Source organism: Anopheles cruzii, chromosome 3 (assembly GCF_943734635.1).
Source record: "Anopheles cruzii chromosome 3, idAnoCruzAS_RS32_06, whole genome shotgun sequence".
NCBI lineage: Eukaryota > Metazoa > Arthropoda > Insecta > Diptera > Culicidae > Anopheles > Anopheles cruzii.
Window position 1 is genome coordinate 11,930,254 of NC_069145.1, and position 20,387 is coordinate 11,950,640.

The 20,387-nt window shown below is 51.0% G+C and overlaps 1 protein-coding gene across 1 annotated transcript in view; it reads right to left on the reverse strand.

Moving 5' to 3' along the window:
• LOC128269850 (uncharacterized) overlaps positions 1-12,025 on the reverse strand; it is a 65,860-nt gene extending 53,835 nt beyond the window's left edge. The window contains exon 1 of the mRNA XM_053007255.1: positions 11,647-12,025. Within this exon, the coding sequence (XP_052863215.1) occupies positions 11,647-12,016 (370 nt within the window). The 5' untranslated portion in view covers positions 12,017-12,025. The remainder of the gene's footprint in view (positions 1-11,646) is intronic.
• Positions 12,026-20,387: the final 8,362 nt, after the last annotated feature.

Genomic DNA, 20,387 nt, shown 5'->3' on the forward strand with positions numbered 1-20,387 from the left:
AGCGCACGAATAATAAAACATTTAAAACGCAATGAAATTTAAATGATGCCCACGCCATCTTCCGCGGCCGTAAAAAAAATTGGAATCTGATAAATCCACCTCCGGCCGTGATTTCATTGATGGCTGCGCGCCGCGGCTGATCGGGACCCGGAACACAACAACGAACTGACTGTTCTGTTTGGGGTGACAACAAGAGATTATGCGGCTCAGCCGGCGGGGCCGAACGGCCAAGGGATTTTGTAATTAATTGAAATGGAGGCAGGCAGAGCGCGGTCGCGCGCGCGTAAAAATGGGACGAATGGGTCGGAAGAGTGCCAATCGGGCGCGACGGATGGAATAAAATTATCATAACCGGGAACCGGGAAGTTGGAAATGAGAAGAAAAAAAGGTGGCCTCCCCCCAAAAACAATCACTGGCCTTAACCGCATTTCGATATCGGGAGCAAAATTATGTCCATCGGGAAACCCCAAACAAATATTTTCCACGCCCTTCGGAACACAAGGGCGCCCCGGTTGATAAGCACACTGAAGCGACCAGCTCCTGCCACACGCAACAAGCTTGCCTTCATCGGAACCGGGCGCTTTCGGGCGGCCAATCGGCCGGCCATTAATGAGCGCAAAAACGCGTGGAGTGAAGATTTATTTTTATTGCGCTTTTCATTATCTCACGACGCCGTGGTCCGCCGCGTGGGACTGGTTTGCATTCCGGCAACGTCACATTATTGATTTTTGACCCCCCCAAAGACGCTATCGACTCTGCAAATCATCGGTTCTCTGGTGCAATTCGGACTGCACCGTTGTGGTAATATTTGAATTCCATTCCCCAAGAGACGAGCGCGCCATTCGCGGGCCCATTATCGGAAAAACACGCCCCACCGTAGCCGAAGGATGCGAGAAAACCGCACTGATTGCGGCATTATTTATCATTATTGTTCCCTGCGCGGACTCGATAACCCGGCCCGGCAATCCAGCCCCAGTGGCGCTGCATTTTCCGGCGATGATGCGTTTCCGATTTCCCGTGCCGAAATATGCTGCCTTAAAGCTTCCGAAATATTTTCAATTTGTTGTCCAATGCGGCCCATTCCATTTGGCGCTGAGAACTAACTCGAGCCTTGGACCGACGGGCCACACGCCACGACTTGCCAGCAGCATAAAATAATTAAATGGAAACCTGTCGATTCTAATTCCGTTTCCGTTTTTGCCGGTTGCCGCGGCGAGCGAGGGTTCGGACAGACAAATGTTCGAAGCCCGCTGTCTGGTCTGGTCTCTGGTCTTTTTCACGTTCCACGAAGACGAGAGAACTCTCGCAGATCGATTGAATAAATTGCAATGACTTTCAAAAGTTCGTTTGCTGCGAGGAAACTCTCACGACTGCTGGGCCCCTGTTTGCTGTTTATTTACACCCAATTCACGCGCGCGAATGGCGCGCGGCGTCGGAAAATTGGGCCAGAAAACTGTGTTTGCTCAACTCCGGCGCATTGGCAAAGTTCTCCGTCCCGTCTTCGGCTTCAGCAAACTGCCAAACATTCTTATTCAACTATTCGCTTTTTATTTTGTGTCGGTTCACCATCATCTCCTTCTTGGCCGTTGTTGCTGACCTTACAGTGGCCCCTCACACTGGGGGCGAGAAACCAATAGCATTAATCACCGGAAAAAGGGGCCCCCGAAGACCCAAGCACCAAGAAATGCGATGGTCATCGTGCACGATACGATGATGATGATGATGGCGGTGCAGTTTTGTTCCGCTGATTGTACAGCACCTCCAGCCCCGTGGCCGGTGTGTTGGTCAATGATCGGAAGTGGTCGGCGGAATTCACACCATTATTAAAAAGCATTAGCCGCGCGCGCTGCTCTTTGGTCCGGAAAAACGTGGAGGCCCCGAAATTGCTAGCGAGTGATGGGACCCACCCAGAACACATCTGTTTGTTTTCCACGCCACCCTCACGCTGGTTTTCCTTTCGTCTAGCCCGCGGCGGACACTCGACCAGCCGATAGAGAGACAGAGAGAGAGCACCCGAGAAAAGTTGATCGTTAGAATGGATGAATTATAGTTCGATGAAAGACGGAATCGCTCGCTTTCGTTCGCCTCGCGGCCATCCATAAGCTCTTGTCGGTGATTTTTTACCAATTTGGCTCAATTTTTCCAACACAGAGACCCGGGCCTCGGTGCTCGGTAATCCTTGTGCAGCGGCGGGAGCCATCAGTCGATAAGAAAAGCACATTTATTGACCACACTGCTTTCCACGGCGGCTTTTGGGTAGAAGTTTTCCACTGGCGATGATTTCCTCGGTGTACGAGAATAATAAAGAACACAGTGGCGGCTGCCACTATCACCGTTGGAAGCGCCGTTAAATAATAAATAAACAAAACCGGAACCAGTAATGCCGAACCGAACAAAACGGAGCCGCCTCCGGGACTCCGAACTCATTTTATGAGGGAGCAAACAAAACAATCTTTTTTATGTCCTTCCAAGCTCCATCAGCAGGGTATCATTCGGCGCCTGGACGTGCCGGAAGCCATGTTGGGCCAGATTAGCAAGGAAAAATATTTTCCCCGAGTCGGATAATCGGTATCTCGCTTAGAAAACGGTCGGTCTTCGTGTCATTGAATCATTTTCCGCCCGACTCGGGGAAATCGATCGAAATCGGCGAAACCAATTCTTTAATGCGGAAGATGGAACGCTTTAAATTCAATTTTGGGTAACGTTTTGACAGCCCGATGATTAACGTACCATCCACTGCCAACCCGAATGTGAAATGTAATCGAATTCAATTGGCAATCAACGCGACCGATTAGTTGTCTGGTAACCGTATCCTAAAATACCGCGCGTTTGATAGTGCCTAAACTCTGTGGGCAAATATTTGAAGTATCCTAAAACCGCGAGGCGGCGGTGCTCATTATGCCTCCGATAACGGCCTCCGAATTCGATTTCGGTTGGTTCGATTTTCGAGCCACTACTACCACTACTCGGGGAGTCAAAAAAGAGCCCTCAGATTTCCTGTTAACCACCTGTTTGGTAGCCTCGGGCACGGGTCATTGGGTGAAGCATAGCCTGCATAATGCATAGCTCTGTGCCTGGCCCGGAAGTACAGGCCACCACATAAACTTCGGCTTCGGTTAGCTTGGCTTCAGCGAATCCACATCGAGTGGGTCCGATAATCATCGAAACCGATATATGCAAATTGTTCCGGGGCAGAATCGCGGCCGGGCTGGCTGGCGCGGCTATGTTAACGAGGGCGAGGGCCGGTTTGTGTGTTATCGCCCAGCGTCAATTGACTAGAGAATCACCTCCGAAATAACTGCCCCACCGTGCCGGCCTGTGAATCGTCTCATTAAATCAAATGAAATGCAGCACCCGTGGCCTCCGGGTGCCCCAAGCCCGAACCCCACACGGTGCCGTGACACACGGGATTCACTTTCAAATCATTCGAAATTTATTTAAATACGTCCGGCTCTGGTCCTCGCCCGGCCGTCAACCACCGAAGCCGGGTCGGGGTGTCTATGCTGCCGCTCACCACGGAATGGGCTGAAAAATCTAACTCTAGGCTCTAAGCACCCTCTAGGCGACGACACAGCCAACACCAGCGCTATTGGCTAAAGTGTTTCGATTGTTTTTTTGACTGTTGTTGTTGTTGGGACTTCAGTTTGGTGTTCGCATTCGAATGGCCGCATAACGATTTTCGGCCGGTCCACCTTCGCCCATAATGAGGGGCGCTATGTGGAACTAATGTTTCAAATTCCCGGACAGCGTATTGTAATGAGCAACGCACAGCTTTAAGGGGAAGCTTTAGCTCGAGAAAGACGGTCCCACGCCATCGAGTTTTCGGAGTTCAAAACATAACCTCAAACGTGCTAGTATTTAAATAACCTTTAATTACTGCGACGGAATGGCGATGACGTTTTAAACGGAATAGTTGTATTTAAAGTACGAAAGAACTTAATTAACCATCAACATTTCAACCAGATTAAGTCGAAATTACATGGGTGTTTCGATGAAGAAAACAAACAACTTTCTGGAGAACCTCAAAATGTGTTAAATCGAAGCGATCACCTTGTCCATTCTGATCCCTTTTCCATCAGTGCAAAGCTTAAATCAATCATTTGTTGTCGGTAGCGATCTGTGTTCAGCATTTCACTTGATTTTGTGGTAGCTCATGGTACACCATGCTCTACTGTTCCCACCAAACCAAGAGCATCGACTTTCTACCGAAACAATGTCACTTGGCACGAGATAAGCTGGCTTCGAAGCCATCATTTTCGGTGCCCAGGTTTCTCAAAATAAACGAATTATCCATCGCCAGTGACAATCCGATGCAAATCTGATTTCTATGGTGCCCTTCAAAGAAGGTTGGTTCAAATGCCATTTGCCTTTCGCTCAATTTGAGTAGCTCCTGAGTGGCTTGGACCCATTTTCGAAGGGTCTGGATTTTTGTTATGTTTTTTTTTTAACGAATGGGTCAATGCTCAAACTAACAACGTTTGAGTGACCGAAACACCACCTCTTACATGTTTTAACTGCTGAAGCATGTCCACCATAAGTTTCCGTCGACCGCGTCAACGCTTCTACCTTCAAAAAGCAAAGATTTCAACGTTTTTAACAAGCGAACGACTTGCTGAAGTTTCTTAATTTTGTCCCAGTTGACACATCCATCGATCACAACGTCGAAGCAATGCATACAAACTCTGCTCCGCAACAACTAAACCAAGTCGTTTCAACTTATGCACCTGGAATTGGGAAAAGTTCCACCGTTTTCGGCTAATACTACGCCCATTTGTAACGCCCCAACGGCAACCTTCGGCACCCGATCGAAAGACGTGTTCGATTTCGAATACCGGTGAGAGGTTGTAATTCACGACGTTCGCGCAACTTCCGAATTGGAGTATTGCAAATAAAACGTCAAAGTGTGTCGGGACTTTCGGTCCCGGATTTCCGGTTAGAACACGCCTCCGCTGTCGATGGCGGTTGTAGTTGTTGTAAAACCCGTGAACACCCGTTTTTGGACAGTCAACCGGGAGCCGGGCCACGGGCACCGAAATCACGGGGTTAGAGCTGGCGTGGTGTGAAATGAAGCCCTGTTTTTTGGAACGATTTCCAATTTCTTAACTGTCAGAGCTCAGCTCAGCGTACGCGTACGCGACGTGAATGCCGAACTTTCCGCAGCCAACACAACGAAGAATGCTCCTTTCGCACAATTGACGCGCCGGCCCCGCGACTGCTTCGTCCCGGAAGATTGGACGCGCCCAAACTTTGCCAACTGGCCCGTGCCTTTCGGGCCCCGGGGGCCCGAAATTTTCTTTTCCGCCACTTTCGGGCCGACGACGGCGACACGGTACAAAATTGGTGCGAAAAATTAAAGCCATTATATGGAAATATTTCAAACGAAAACTTTTCCCTAGCGCCCTGTGCTCGGGCTCCCAAAATTTTCACCGTACGGGAGAGGGGCCACCGCCGCCCGTTACATAAATCAATCTCGCTCTCGCTCTCTCTCGCTAGGCGCCGTGGCCGACGCCGTCGATCCCGGACGAGCGGTTCGAGAGTTGATTTAAAATTTCAACGTAAAATATATCCCCCGACGACGACAAGGCAGCCGCCGGTAATTTTTTCGCCCCTTTCACAGTCCTTCCTGCGGCGCGTCCTCGCCACCAACTCCTTCAACCGCGGCTGACTTTCATCGACGGCGAAACATCTTTCATCAAACACCGCGTGGCACGTCGCGAAGGAATGGAAAAACTTTTCCGTTCGTCGAACCGTAGAAACCGAACGCCGAACGAACGGATGGCGAATAAATTTAAATTTTCCCCATTTCTCGAAGTGGTGCCGCGGATTTTGACGCGCCAGATCCGATCCCCAGATGGCTTTCGCAGACGAAGTCCCTCGCGCGCGGCCGCACTGGAACCTCACCACGCCCCGCCCGAGCGCCTTTGGCTACGTCTTTTGGGGATTTTTTTTTATCTTCAATTTTAAATCCAAAACTTACTCCCGGCAAAGAAAAATGGAACTCCGTGTGCTCCGCCAATCATCCCTCCGACGACGGTGGGATGGTAATAGAATTTCCCAAATTATTCCTCCTAATACATTCCGATCGATTCGCGCATAAAACGGCCCTCCCCGCGGGGGATCCGGCAAAATCGCGCCCGGAAAAGTCCAAATTAAATACATAAAATTTATGGCTATTTTTCAATAACGACGCCGCCACCGACGTGGTTGGTTGGTTAGCACCCTCTGCTGATGGGTGCTTCTTCTTCCGAGAGCCTCCATCATGACGCTCCCATGTGACACTCGATTTCGGGAAATCCGAGAGGAAAATTTGGCGCAATATCCAATGCACAAACGCATCCGCAATAATGCTCTGGCCACAATGTTCGCTCGCCGCCGGTTGCCGGAATTGATTGTTTTAAATTGTCTCGATAAAATTAGAATAACGATTATTTGGTGCATCCGCGGGACCGAACCAAACGCTCCTCTGCCGGCGATGCTGTGCATTTGCAGTGCATTCCGCATTGGTGCAACAGAGGCACGAGATCTCGATTGTGCAACTGACACCGCGGCCGAAAAACCGGCCGCACACTGGAGAAAGGGGCCACCACCGACGATTGAGCTGGAAAAGTGTTTATTATTTAGTTTACGATAATCGCTCTTATTTTGTTTCGTTTTGTGCCCTCCGGGACGACGGACGGGATGCATTCGGATGCAGTTGCACGCTGCACAAAAGATATGTGCCTCGTGCATGCGTTCGTTCGCAATAAATTGGCGCAGGAAGGCACGAGAAAGGATGATTTTCCCTGGAAAATGGTGGTGCAGTGTTACGTAAAAGAACAACCTTTAACCGAATGTTGAGCCCACACACACGCACACACTAAACGGTTATTGTTATTTGTTTGCATCGGTGCACAGAATGTGCCAGGAGGGCGGTGGCTGCCCCGTAATCCAAAACAAGCTCAATGTCAGGCGCGATGCATTCGCTCGAAGTGCAACGGACAAGCGTGAGGAGTGATTCGGTTTCCGGCGGTGCCAGCGGTGTGAAATGCAAGGCAAAGTGCATCAATCTGTTGCACACATCCGCTGACGGCTTCTCGATCGTGGCGAAAGCACATTTCAATCGGCGATTCGCAGAGTTTTACGATCCCGGTCGGGTGTGGTAAGTGAATTCAGAACCGAGGGTTGGGTCGGGCCGGGTTTAATGATTTGTTTGTTTCGATTTCGAATCTTTTTGCCACCTTTCCAACGTGAATTTGTTTGTTTTGCGAACTTTTAATTAGTTTTTTTAATTGGCAACATAAAAGGATGGTCATTAAAAGCAGTACATCAGCGGGATGGTTATGGGGAAAAGTAGTTTTGGTCATTTCCAGAAGTTATTCACAATCCGCTGCCGGTCAACGAGTGACGTCGATACAATGTGGTCCCGCCGTGCCAGAGCCTGCACTCAAAACGGCGCGACGGAGCCGCTGTTAATGTTAAATTATTTCGAAAACTGTCATCAAATGACTTCCGGCGGCCATGTCCCTCTCACACTCTCACCAACCTCCAACCCAAACCATGCAGTAGTGTGCAAGCCTAATCCGCTTCCGGCCACCGATGGCCATGTGACGGAGGGCGAACGATAAGTTGGGAGCAAATCTCCACGTAATCCACTAAAAACCGGCCATTTTTCCGGCCACCCAATCGGCCACCCACCCGATCGATGGACTGGCGCTGTGTCCCGTACAATGTTTCGGCACCAATCACCCATTCCAAGGCCCGGCGGCGGCGGCGGCAGTCCGATGCCGTGACTTGGCGCTCGACGGAGCGCGGATCTCGCTGGAAACTCGCTCCGTGTACCAATCGCATTTTAATTAATACGTATCCGGATGTTGAATGATGTTGCTGTGCCCTGGTCCCCGCGTGTTGTGCCTCATATCGTGTGGTGCGTCACCCCTTGTCGGTGTCCTCTCTCTCTCTCTCTGATCTCCTATGGTTGTTGCGCAAATCCCATGGTTGCCCCTTTGGAAATGTAGCATCGTGCTATAAAGTGTCCATTTCGAAGCAGAAATTGTATTTACCTTTGCCTTTATAAAATAGCAGATTTGGCAACACTTTAATGCAACGACTGCTAGCGGTCAACGAATGGTACCAGCTTAATAACTGATGAAGGTGAAGCCTTTTTTAAGATTTGCGCTGTAAGCGCTGTCGGCACCAGAGAAGGTGTGAAGAATGTAAGGCCCAACACCGACTCAATTATGGTGTAACCAAAGCAAGGCACAAAAGAAAACGACTTTGTTTGCCCTGCCCCGGGGCTGGGTTAGGATCCTTCTGCTGCACACGGAATGCAGCAGCGCACCCCTCTTGCGTCGGGGAAGACGTAATAATTAAACGTAAATTGCCTCGAAGTGGAACTAAGCCCACAACAACCGACATCCGCTCGCGGCGGATGATAATTTCCGATGCTACCCCCATTTGGCGCTCCCAACTTCCATTTCGGTGCCCGAATGCAATCTGGATTGATCGGTGCCCAGTAATGGAGTAGTGCCTTTTGACGTACCATGACCAAAAAGGAGATGCAAGTCATAATCGTTTATGACATCGTAAAGCATTCGACTATTAATCCCTGAAATCCGGGGCGCAGAAGATACTTAAAAATCGATGGGATACCTGGCACAAAACGTAGTCGAAACCGCAAACGTACACTCCAGCTCTGCTCCACACATGGAAGAGGTCGCAACAAACAGGGGGTTGATTCACTTCCGACCGAGGCGCGCGGCGAAACCACCGGAATCGCATTAAAATCAATGGACAAAAATGATTTACTTGCAAAACTTTAGCTTCAATAATGTCTCTATATTGGGTTGGCACCCTCCCCTGGCCACCTGAACTCCCCTTGCTGGCCATAGGAGGAAGATGCTACACAGCCAACGCATATCTCTTACTTATTTTGCAAACCGGGTCGCCACCACCGGACACGCTTCGATAGGATTCGGTCGACCGCTGTATCGCCGTCGCTGCCGTGCTGCTGCCGTGCTGTTGTAGCTCCCACAGGGCGCACTACCAACGAACGTATCCTGCTGGTGGTGGTCCTTTCGATGGGACACAAACCGACGCAAAAAAGAGGCGAATGCTCAAACACCGTATAATCGTACATAAGCGTCGCCAGGGTCTGTGGTTTTTCATCGAACTTGTGGTTAGGTCTCCATCATACAAGGACAAACACACATACACACCGGCGTACGGCGGTCAACGGGCACGCCAGGCCATACTAGAAGCAGCGCAGCAGCAGGTCCTTCGCCGTTGGCTAGGTATGTGCTATGGTCGGGTTTTTTGCTTCTGTCCACCGAGTGGCCTCAAGGCCCCAGCAGGACCGGGGTGGGGGGTTGGTTTTGAACACAGAGTTGCAATCCAATGTCGCCACTAAAACACCAGAGTCCATTCCGGGCCACAGCATCTGCGAGGCGTAGCAGTAACCGTCGAATGGGCTCTCTGCTCGCGCGTTCACAGTAGAAAGAGACGGCATTTTTTGATTAAAATGTGCGGTTTTTGAGTCGACCCCGGTTCGAAGGATCATTCAATTTATCCGGCGAAATAATCGATTGCTCGCCAGGGACCTCTCACACAGTTCTAGGCAGGGTACGACCGACCGACCGGGGGGCACTATATTCGTTTAGAGTACACAATTCGGATGCAACTCCACTAACTACGATAAATGTTCTGTTCCGGGGGCTTTGGGAGCCAGTGGTGGCCCGTCGTTCTCTAATGGCCGCATCGGAAAGGGGGCCTTTGAATTGAAAAGCATTTCGCGCCCAAAGTGCCAAGGCGCCCGGTGTGTAGGATCATCAATATTCATTCCGAGGCGCGTCGCACTGTGCGGTATTTGTCTTGTTGCTTGGAGTCCTCGCATCCTTGAACGAAACGAAACAGGAAAAAAACACCCGAGAAAAACGGACAACTGTTCCCATGTCCCTAAAGTGGATTTTGTTCGGGGGGACACACTTCCCAGTGAGAGCGAGAGGTGGCGCGGCCCGGCACAGCACTCCAGAGTTTGATTTATGAACTCAGATCAGATGGCGCGCGCTGGCAGGAACTGTGTGGAGTAGCGAAGTGTGCAAGAAATGGCTACACGCACCCCGACCGAACCCTCCTCCGTCTCTGTCTGTTTGGGGGGGGCTGCTAATCCTCGTGACGTATCGAGAAGAACCAGCCGGGCGAAGGGGCGAAGGACGAAAAAAATAAGCGAAATCATCAGCGCGCGCGGCGCTAAGGCCCAGGGTCCCCGTCCGTCCGGCAAAGGGCTACACGCGTCTTCGTCTTTGTCGCTAGTAGATTAATGGACCACTCAGGCTCACCGACAGAGAGAGAGAGTCCGGACCAGGCCGGAGAAACATCACAGTCATTCTAATCACTTTAATCGAACGTGCCTATTCATCCTCCGAGGGCGTGTCGCAATTTCTGACAAATTTCCCTACGCCGTAACGAGCGCACGCATATCCTTGGATCCTTGGCCCGATGGTGGACCGTATCGCCGTGGGTCGTCCATCAAACGATTCATGAGACGTGTTTTATTACTTTTAATTTGAATTTGTCAAACCGAAACCTACACAGACCGGAAGCCGGAACGGCTCGCTCGCTCGCCCGTGTGTGTGTGTGTGTCGGATGGATACGGTCATCCATTTTCCACCCACCGAAACGCTCAAAAGCAGCGCAAACGGCAAATTCCGGCTAATAGATGTGAGGATCGGAGACGAAACAGCAAAACTCATCGGACATTAGAAGGAGGGAGTCGCGCGCGTTCCGTTGTTCCGGGGATTGGTTTTTTATTTCGATTTTTGTTGGCCCCCGATCCAGCATGGTCACCAGACCGGAAAATATTACAGGCGATGCACACACACACACACACAGAGTGTGTGGCTTATTTCGGTAGCTTTTGCATATGCAAATTTGGTTGGCGCAACGCGGAAAAAGAAAAAGGTCATTTTTCCGGACGGATGAAGTTTGCGTTGATTATATTTTTCCCCCGGAATCGGTCCAAAACATCACACACACACACACACGGATACGAACAAATAGTTGCACCAGCAGGAGCAGCCCAGCCCATCATGTCGTCGTCGTCGCCGGGCCAGACGATGACAAATGTTCCAATCTGTCTTCACCCGCCAGGATCCGACTAGTTTTTGACCACTCACGCACCCGATGGTACATGTGTCGAGTTGCAGTCGAGAAAAAGGCCCCCGGAACCCCGGCGCATGTTGTTGCTGATGGTTGACGGCCGTTCCGTTCTGATGTTTCCGAAAGAGGCGCGCTGCTTGTCAGATCTAACGGTACGGCGTGAAAGTTAGCACCTGCCGTCCTGCGCGCTGCCCCCGGAGGACCTTAAGCGGTGCAATTATTCAAATTCTACTTAACGGGTTCCGCGCGTACGGCTCCTGCCTGCCCTGGTGTGACCTCCCGTGCGCACGCACGTGATGTGTGTTTGACCTGACGGATTGAGGAATTCGTTCGGGTGATGTGAAAAAAGTCACGGCGGCCCCCGGGACGGGAGAGAGATTATTAATTTTATGCCCTCGAAAGGTGGTACCAAAAATCGATCCCGATCTCGCCGACTTCGGAGGCATCAAAAACATCAAAAGGGCTAAGCGCTGACACATACACAGACAGAGACAACAGTTGCCGTCCACTTACCTTCGCCATTGGTTGCGGTTTGCTGCAGTTCGAATGCACTTCGGCCGCCGGCTGCCGCAGTCGCTAGCGCCGGCCATATGCTGCGATGGTGATGGTGGTGTTGATGGTGCGGGTGCTGCTGGTGGTGCAGGTGCGTTGGGGGCGGCAGCGGCGGAAGTCCCGGGAACTGATGGTGGCCGAGCTGCTGCTGCTGATGGTGGTGATGGTGTTGGTGGTGTTGGTGCTGCTGTTGATGGTGTTGTTGCTGCGCCGACGTGTGCTGCGATGATGATGATGTCTGCTGGGCGACGGTGGCGGCCGATATTGACGACGTTGATGAACCAACACCAACGGGGCCCATTAAACGACCATTAGCAGTAGAGCCCAACATGCCTCGGCAAGGCACACTGCAACGAGACAGGGAACAACGGAAAATCATTAGAACTGGACCGGAGACCGATGGCATCGGAAAGGGTTGCCGGGGCGCACGCCGGGGCACCGTGCGATAAGCTGGCGCTTCCGCCAATGCTCGGCAAGGACTCGCCCAAAAGGCTGAAGCGATAATTTATAGAGCGTAGTTACACCGCCCTCTGGGGATCATAGTTTCTACTTTTTTTTCCAGGCGTCTAAAAGCGTGTTATTGTTGAGTTTTGTTAATTTGATTGAAAAGATTAGAAAAGGACGACGCAATGCAGTCTTAGGCACGAGAACTTTAATGCAAAAGATCGTCCCGAAAGACCCAACACCACCACCATTCTAATGGCGGACGCGCTCGTCATCGCCGGGATGGGATTTTTCTTAACGAAAAACAATTTTCCCTCAGCGCTGTGTGTGTGTGTGTGCGAGTGGCGAACAAATATTTGGAGTCGCCTTTAAGCGCTGTTTGCGTACCGCGCGGCACGGCTTAGAATCCCGGTCTCCCGCTAGGTTCAGGATTCCCATTTCTGCCTGCTCTCCGAAGGCTTGCGCGCCGATGAATTTATGTCTTCGAGCTTCGAGCAAACAATGGCCGGTCCGTGCCCGCCTGGGTCGTGTCTTCGAGGAAAGGAGGAAAGTTTTCCTTTCACGCGTGAACGTGAGTTTTTAACGATTTCTGTTCTGTTCGGTCTCCTCCTTCGGTCAAGGGCCGGGCTGGGCCGGCCGATGCCGCCTTAAAGGATTTAAAACTTTTCGCACTGTGGCCCCCTCGTGGCACGGCACGGACAAGAGAAAGCATGGCCCTCGCGGGGAGCGGAGGTTCATTATGTTTTTAGTATGATGAATATTGCATACGATAACGCGATCGCTTGAGAAAATGTTTCCACCACCGCCACCGGACTAATGCGCCGGGTCCGTGGCCCGAGGGACAGCAACAGCAGCGCCTTAAAGTGCGAAAATAATGCGCTTCCTTTTTTATGTTGCGATGTCCAGCAGCAGCAACGGCAGCAACAGGAGTTCCCCTGGGGGCACTCTTTTTACGTTTAATTAAAGTAATGGATCGCCTAACGAGCGGAACCGATGGGAATGGATGGATGGTTGTGACGGAATATACGGACGGCCGGACCGAGCCGGACATTTGTGATGCCATAATTCCGGCACGGAAAGGGCTCTCTATCGGGCCCCCGCCTGGCACTTAGAATAATGTGGGAATTGGAAAACCCTCCCAAAAAAAACACACCACCTGAAGAGGCCGGCGCCCCCATGATATGGGGTTCCCCGGCACGCGCACACACGCATAAAAAGAAGGCCATTTTGAAAATTGAATGAAATGCGGACACGGCGCGCGCGAATTGAAATGTTCGATTACTTCGAGAGATTGAAAACCATTTGACAAATTGTCCGAGAACCAACGAGAACGAACCCCCCGCCGCCGTCGGGCACCATCTTTGCAATCTTCGGACGTTCGCTTCTTATCGCCGGACGGACAAAGCCGATAAACTTATGCTCTTTGTGCACCCGCGTCGGGGGGTTGCGTCTGCAACGGACACACGTGGTGCCCGGTCTTCATGGCAACCCTCGGCCGCGCACATAAAACATATAAATTGCCCGCTCGTAAACAGGAGGATGGTCTCGACCCGGGTCGAAGTGCCGACCCCGCCGCCGCAGCAGCTAGCGCGTCGTTCGATTTGTCAAAACCAGTCATTACGTAATGAAGCGCCGCGGTTATCGAACCGTTTTCCTGGGCCGGAAAAGAAATCAATAAACACATCACAAAGGACGACAATCAAGAAGGGCCCTCGAAGGGAGGGTTGCGATACGCAATTATGTAACACCCAAATCCTGGCCGCCCATCGCGCGCCGGGTGGTGGGCCTGTCAGGTGCCAGGTCCTTCTCCGCGCGGCAACGAAAGCCACAAAGAATGGCAGAGAATTGCGAGCAAAGCACCGGGAGGAATCGGAAAACGCACGGGGACGCACAGGACGACGGCCAGTGACAATTATTGTTTTGCGCGACTACCGGACGGCGGCGGCGGTAATGTCCCGGTGAGTCCCGGTAATGATGTTGCGGTCGTTAATGTGAGTTCGCTCCAATCAAAAGGAAAAAAAAACCGAACCAAAGTCGGAAAGGACCAAAGCCAAGTCAAGTCAAGAGAAGATGTAATGATCCTGCAGGCCGGACCCTTTTTCTTTGCCCTTCCCCAGCCCCTCCGTGTCAGGTGGTGACCCCATCGGCAAAACCACGCAAATACGCCACCGACACGTGTGCCACGGGTTCCCACGATCAATCATTAGCATCGAACGAAAATCGAACGCCCCGCGCCCCGGGGAAGTTTTCCCGCACGCCACGCAGCCAGAGTAGTGCCCCCTTGGCGCTGAAAAAGGTAGCACCGGCCGCGTCGTCTTTTCCCTTTCTTTCTTTTCCTTTTTTTTGCTTCGCTTCGCTTTGCGTACGCCACGCCACGCCAGGCCAAGGGAGGTTCAAGAAGGGTCAGGTTTTTAATCGCAAACCGCAAATCAACCGGTGCACCAAGTCAAACAAACTGTTGCCCGTAATTTCCGTTCCACTCGGCGGCGGCTTGGCTTGGACGTGGCCGGCGGCGACGGCGGCCCGGGCATTTTCCACCGCACCGACACACGATTTCCATTTCGCAGCGCGGCCAGAGGGAGGGATTGTAATGAAAATTCAAAGGAAAGGCTCTCCGCACACCGTGTCACGCCGTGCTATGGGTTGGTTTATAATTGGCCCGACGGCGACGGCCCGGACCCGGGAAAAACGGGTTCTTTCGGTGGGCTGGAAATTTTTCAGGGCCCCCCCCCTCAGGGGGCAAACATGCATTTGCCCGCCTCGAAGAAGACCCTGCTCACCTCTCTTCGCTCGCGGGCAGACGGAAAGAGATAAGCGCGTCAAGGCAGTCAAGGCGTCGTGGGTGTGCCGCCGCCCTACGCCACCCCGAACCCCCCTGAGGCTGACTGCTTTGCAAATTATCAGTAATCATCTGCGATGTGGGTTAAAATAGAGCACCACGCCGGCGGTGGCTGGCGACGACGACGAGGATGCAGTGCTTCGATGTAATCTCCCGGCCCCGGGCTCGAGAGGTCCGTCCGGGCGCGGGTCTTAAAGTGCACAATGCTGCTGCTCCGATGGCGGGCGGCGTTTCGTTTTTTTTGTGCTGTCTTTGCACGAGAGCTGCGGACACAATGGGTGCATTTTTATTGTTTCATTTCGTGTAAAGTGCACAGCGCGCTCTGCCAGACACTGGCCGCTAAGCAGGAGGAAGTAGCTTTCGTTCGGCGGGTTTTTTTGCCGCCAGCTTATCGCGATCCGTGCCACGGACCACTCGGCACGCGGTGCGGTAGATGACGTGGAGCAGATTGCACAAAAAGTTTGAGAACTTTTTTGCACTTCCTTGTAAGGCGAAACCCGAGCAGCTTTAGGCTAGGCTATTGATTCGTAATTAACAACGACGGTGGAGCCTAGCGGCAGGTTAAGTTTACCCTTAAACCCTTCTGTCGTATAATACAAAATCGGTTACATCTGATAGCCGAAAACCGGAACGAAAAACCCGGAACAAGGGACGTCTTCTTACTTCCCACTGTGGTCCACACAGGGCGTCATTGTTGTTGGGCCATTTTCGCCACAGTAAATCGTGACCAGCACAGCATAGCCTCTATGGTCGTTATCTGGCCCTGCAAGCGCGCCAGCGAAAGGTTACTGCTGAAATTTATGTTTGCTTTCTTTCCAGTGGCGGGTCGAGCAGAAAACAAAGCCCCAGAAACCAGCGTAGAAAAAGCGGACAGGATTTCTCCCATTTTGCTGGATTAGTTCGGGCCGTTCAAGTCCGACATCTTAGCGACCCGTTCGTTATGCTTTTCGGATGGACAACCATATTTATGCTGATATGCCGTCGGTAATAAAACGGTTGATAAGACGGTCCGAATTTGTCACCCATTAGCTGCCCAATCTGCCTTGCCGGCGGGTAACGTTCGTCGTCAAATTATTTATGTGGATCAAACTCAAACTCATCAGCCCGGCGTTTAAGTTGTCCAAATTCGATCCACGACTACCGCGGCCAATCAAGAACGGAGTGTTGTATCTTGGACAGCGGGACCGGCTTTATAGTTATTTTATAATTCAGGTCACCGACTGGTGCGCACAGTCGGAAATGCAATCACAAATTGCACTGCACGCGTGTTGATTGCGTGCTAAGCATATGCGCACCCCACGTGCAGTAGGCAAAGGCGAAAGGCCCCAGGTGCGGCCATCAAATAGTTCGAATAATGCATGTCTCCTCTGCGCCCTGGTGGTGCCAGCTGCAGTCGGAAAGGAGGTTAAATAAATACGGGGATGAATGAAGCGCAAATGCAATTTGCAATCATCATTATATCGGGCACCGACGAAGAACGCACCAGCGTGATTTTTCATTAGATTTATTCATTAGTTTGCCAAATCGGGTGTGAAAATTTCCATCCGCGGGGCTTGGATACGGCAATGTTTTTCTGTTGTTGTTATGTAGCCCCGATGTCGATGAGGTTGTCAGCTCAATGAGTCATTCGGGTCGTTGAATGTAAAGCAGAGTAAAAAACTATTGCTTTGGTAAAGTTCGTCCCCGTTGGATGGCAGTTAATTTGACAGATATAGGATTCTAATTCAATTTAGTTTTCCCGTAACTGAGGGAGCGGCGTTTTTATCTCTTCAGGGTTCTGTCTGACTTTTTTTTGGGTCACCCTACCAAAAAATAGAGGGAGCCATTCCCTAAGCGCCGTAAATAAAGAATGACGTAAAAAAGACGAACTTCTAAGCGCAGTAACTTTCACGGTACAACAAAACAAGTAACTTCCTGGCCGCCCTGACTCGCTTATACGGACACACAGGACACACAGATAGGAAGTAGAAAACAATCAACTTTTTCACTGTGCCGTATCGTAAACATATCCCATCCCATAGGGAACCGGAAGCACCCTTGAAGAAGAAGACGGGGCCCACCATCCTCAAGAACCATCGCCAACAAATAGTGTATGGCTTGTCAAGGGCCCATCAAACGGCACCGGGACACTACTACGCGACTACGGACACCTCGGTGTGCAGGGTTTGCTACATCAAAAAGCAATAAATTTTGTGACGCGGATCGGATCGGGTGGCTCGTCTAATGATCGGACACACTTCTTCGAACCGGCGCCACCCCAGGACGTGTGCCTTAAGATGTCCTTGCGTACCTTGTGCGGTGATTTTGCGTCAGCAGAAATTTTTTACCAAACCAGCCATGTTCGAGCCGCTATGGACACACCACACGTGGGGGGACATGTACGACCCTGTGTGTTGACGGCGCATTCAGTCCTCATCCTAGTTCGAGCAGTTCCCGGCAGCATAATGTCCTCCATAATGTCAACCATCAAAAGAACAAATGCATCACTTCCTTTTTCCGGTTTCCGGATGGAAAACCGATACGGGCGATGTGATAGTAGTGTGTGTGCCCCACACACTAGTTCCGTGCTTGGTGGTCCTTGGTGAGCATCTTCCTCGCGGGAGCCACCGTCTGTTATCAGTGGCCGCAACATAACGCAGCATCGTCGCAACGTCATAATATTATGCGCTGATGATGACGAGAAGGAACTACGGGCGTCTCGTGTCTGCTTCCCTTTTCCTCTGTGAGTTCCGTGCGATCAGAGTTCAGTCGTGTTCAGTGGTCCGCAAATTCTACACAACTATGTATTCATGTGCCGCCGCCGCCGCCGCCGCCGCCGCCGCCGCCGCCACCGTGCATCGTTTTCTCATCGTCAGTCCAACGTCACTTTCCGCGGCGGCGATCATGCAACGCGAGGTGCGTTTTCAACCCCCTTGTCTTTGGCCACCTTTCGCTGCTTGGTTGTTGGGAGGTTTTTTCTTGCCCTCCAAAATACCACACTTTATCAGTCGCTTGTCGTTCAACTTCCGTCGTCTTCACGTGCGCTGTCGCGGATCGCTTCTTCTGCTGCTGCTGCTCTGCGCCGTCACAGGGTGAACGCATATAGGGAGAAGAGCGTTAGCGTTAACGTTGGTAGCCCGGCAAACATCATAATCACGTCCATTTTTTGCGTTCTCTTTCTCCTTCTTGTCGACCTCGACAACACCTCGAGGTCGGTTTCTGGCAGTCTGGCTGAGGCTGCAGGCTACGCACTTTTCGGGACCAGACACCGTGGCATCGTCCTAGCGGATGGACGACGTGGCACGGAAATGAATTACGCTGTGCTGAGCAACACCCAAATGCAAGCCGAAGGTCCTTGGCCGAGCATGGCACCCAAAACCGCACGACACGGACCTGGACACTCCAGCAGAACCGAGAGCGGCGTTCGCAAAGTGGGTTGTAAAGAGTCAAAGTAAAGTGCCGCACTACATTGTTCTCGTCCGAGGAGACACTACCGGACGAAGTGGGCAAAAATTTGCATTTCGGTTACATGTTCGGGTCCGCCCAAAAACCCAGTGGACTCTACATCTTTTCGCTCCTGTTACGGGCCATCTAACAAACATGAGAGCATAAACGGTTTAAAGCTTGCTACGGGTGTAACAATCGAACTGCAGCAGCGTGATGTAGTGAGCTTTTATGCAGCCTTTTTTCACAAACAGTCTGTTGAAGACATTGAAACGGTTTGTCATGCTGCTCGGAAGATGACTAGTACGTTCAATGAAGAACTGAGCCATGCAAGTTCCACCCAGAGAGCGCGCCCAGCGGACAAACATTGTTTTCTTTGGAGCAGCAAAAACAATCGGCCCGGAAAAAAACAGATAACCCGAACCAGTTTTGCCTCGCTCCGTAGCATACTTGTGTTTTCCATCCATTCCTATTGGCGGTGTGTACATGCATTCTTTATTTGTCCATTTGGTCGTCGTCTCTTGCAGACGTCACACTGCCCGCTGCACGTAAGCATGATAGCGGTGGCCGCGCGTCCCGGGCACGGAATTGAAATATGAATTATTTATTTACGCCTGGCAAAAAGCCAGTTTCGCGCGACCAAACGAGTCCCAGAGCAGGCAGCATAAGCGGGCGCGTGCAGCGCACTCGCGATCTTCTCGCGGGTAAACATATGCCCCGACGAAAAAGCTAGATTCCGGCACGGCAGCGGCGGTGGCGGCGGTTGGCATGGCTGCACAAACTGCAGCTGCACTCGCGGCACACCAGCATGGCCGGCACACAGACAGAGACAGATACACCGAAAGAGGGAATAGTTTTGCGCTAGATGTGGACAGTCGTTAAAGCCGAACGCGAATTGAGCATTTTATTTATGCATTTGTGTTTCGCTTCGAATCGATGTTTGTGCTTTTCCAGCCCAACTGTTGTGCCGCGCGCACTCTATGTTTTTCCACGTGACGCAATGTCAGAGAGTGCGTCGTGCACACAATTGTTCCACGCGAAATGCATCCTTCGAGCGCACACATTTCAATGGGTCCTGAACTGAAAATTCGGAATGGGGCAAAATGGGGCGGCAAATGAAAATATAAGGGACGCACAGCAAATGGAGATATTTGCGCAAAGTTTGGCGATGACCTTTTTATGTTTCAATTGGAATGTAAGAGGGCAATGAAGTACTATTTGCTTTGCGCCCAGGACGGGGGAACTCCAACGGTGATGTTTGCCCAGCGTGAGTGCAGTAAATTTATACCTGCCGCCAAAAAATCCTCGTCGCACTAAACGTGGTACGCGCAAACAGAGGACACGTCAATTGTGTTACATGTGAGCAAATAGGAAACGGAAAAATCAGTAACATCGTTGAGCAAACGGACAACGTGTGTACACAGTGTGTTCGATAAATAACGAGATTTTTTTTAAATAATAAAAATGTAGCTATTAGTTAGTAACAAGGTTTGAAAGGCACGTTCTTCCTCTTTCAAAAGCATCCAATTTCATGCCCATCGCATGACAGATTAAACATTTATGCGCGTTTATGTGCAAGTAGGTTGTAATGTACCAACGGTGGTACCAAAAGTAAACATCAAACGCCAATATTAAATGTTGTTTTAACCATTGGTGAAACATGTACCTAGAATTTACTACAACAAGTTTATGCTGATGAGTGTATGGGTAGAGTAAGAGTTTTTGTGTGCTACAAAAGATTTCAAGAGAATCGTGAGGACTTGGAAGACGATGAAAGGCCTCTGGGTGTCCACAAGACCGAAATCATTCAGAATTGGTCGAAAAAGATTGTGAAATCATTACTGGGGATGGAAATTGACCTGAAGAGTGTAATACAAGTAAAAACACTATTATGATGACATTCGAACGATTCAATTGAAGGTAGAACGTACCTGTGTTTCTATCGATATGGTTGCATTTACACGTTTTTTCAAACAAAAATTCGTATTTTATCGAA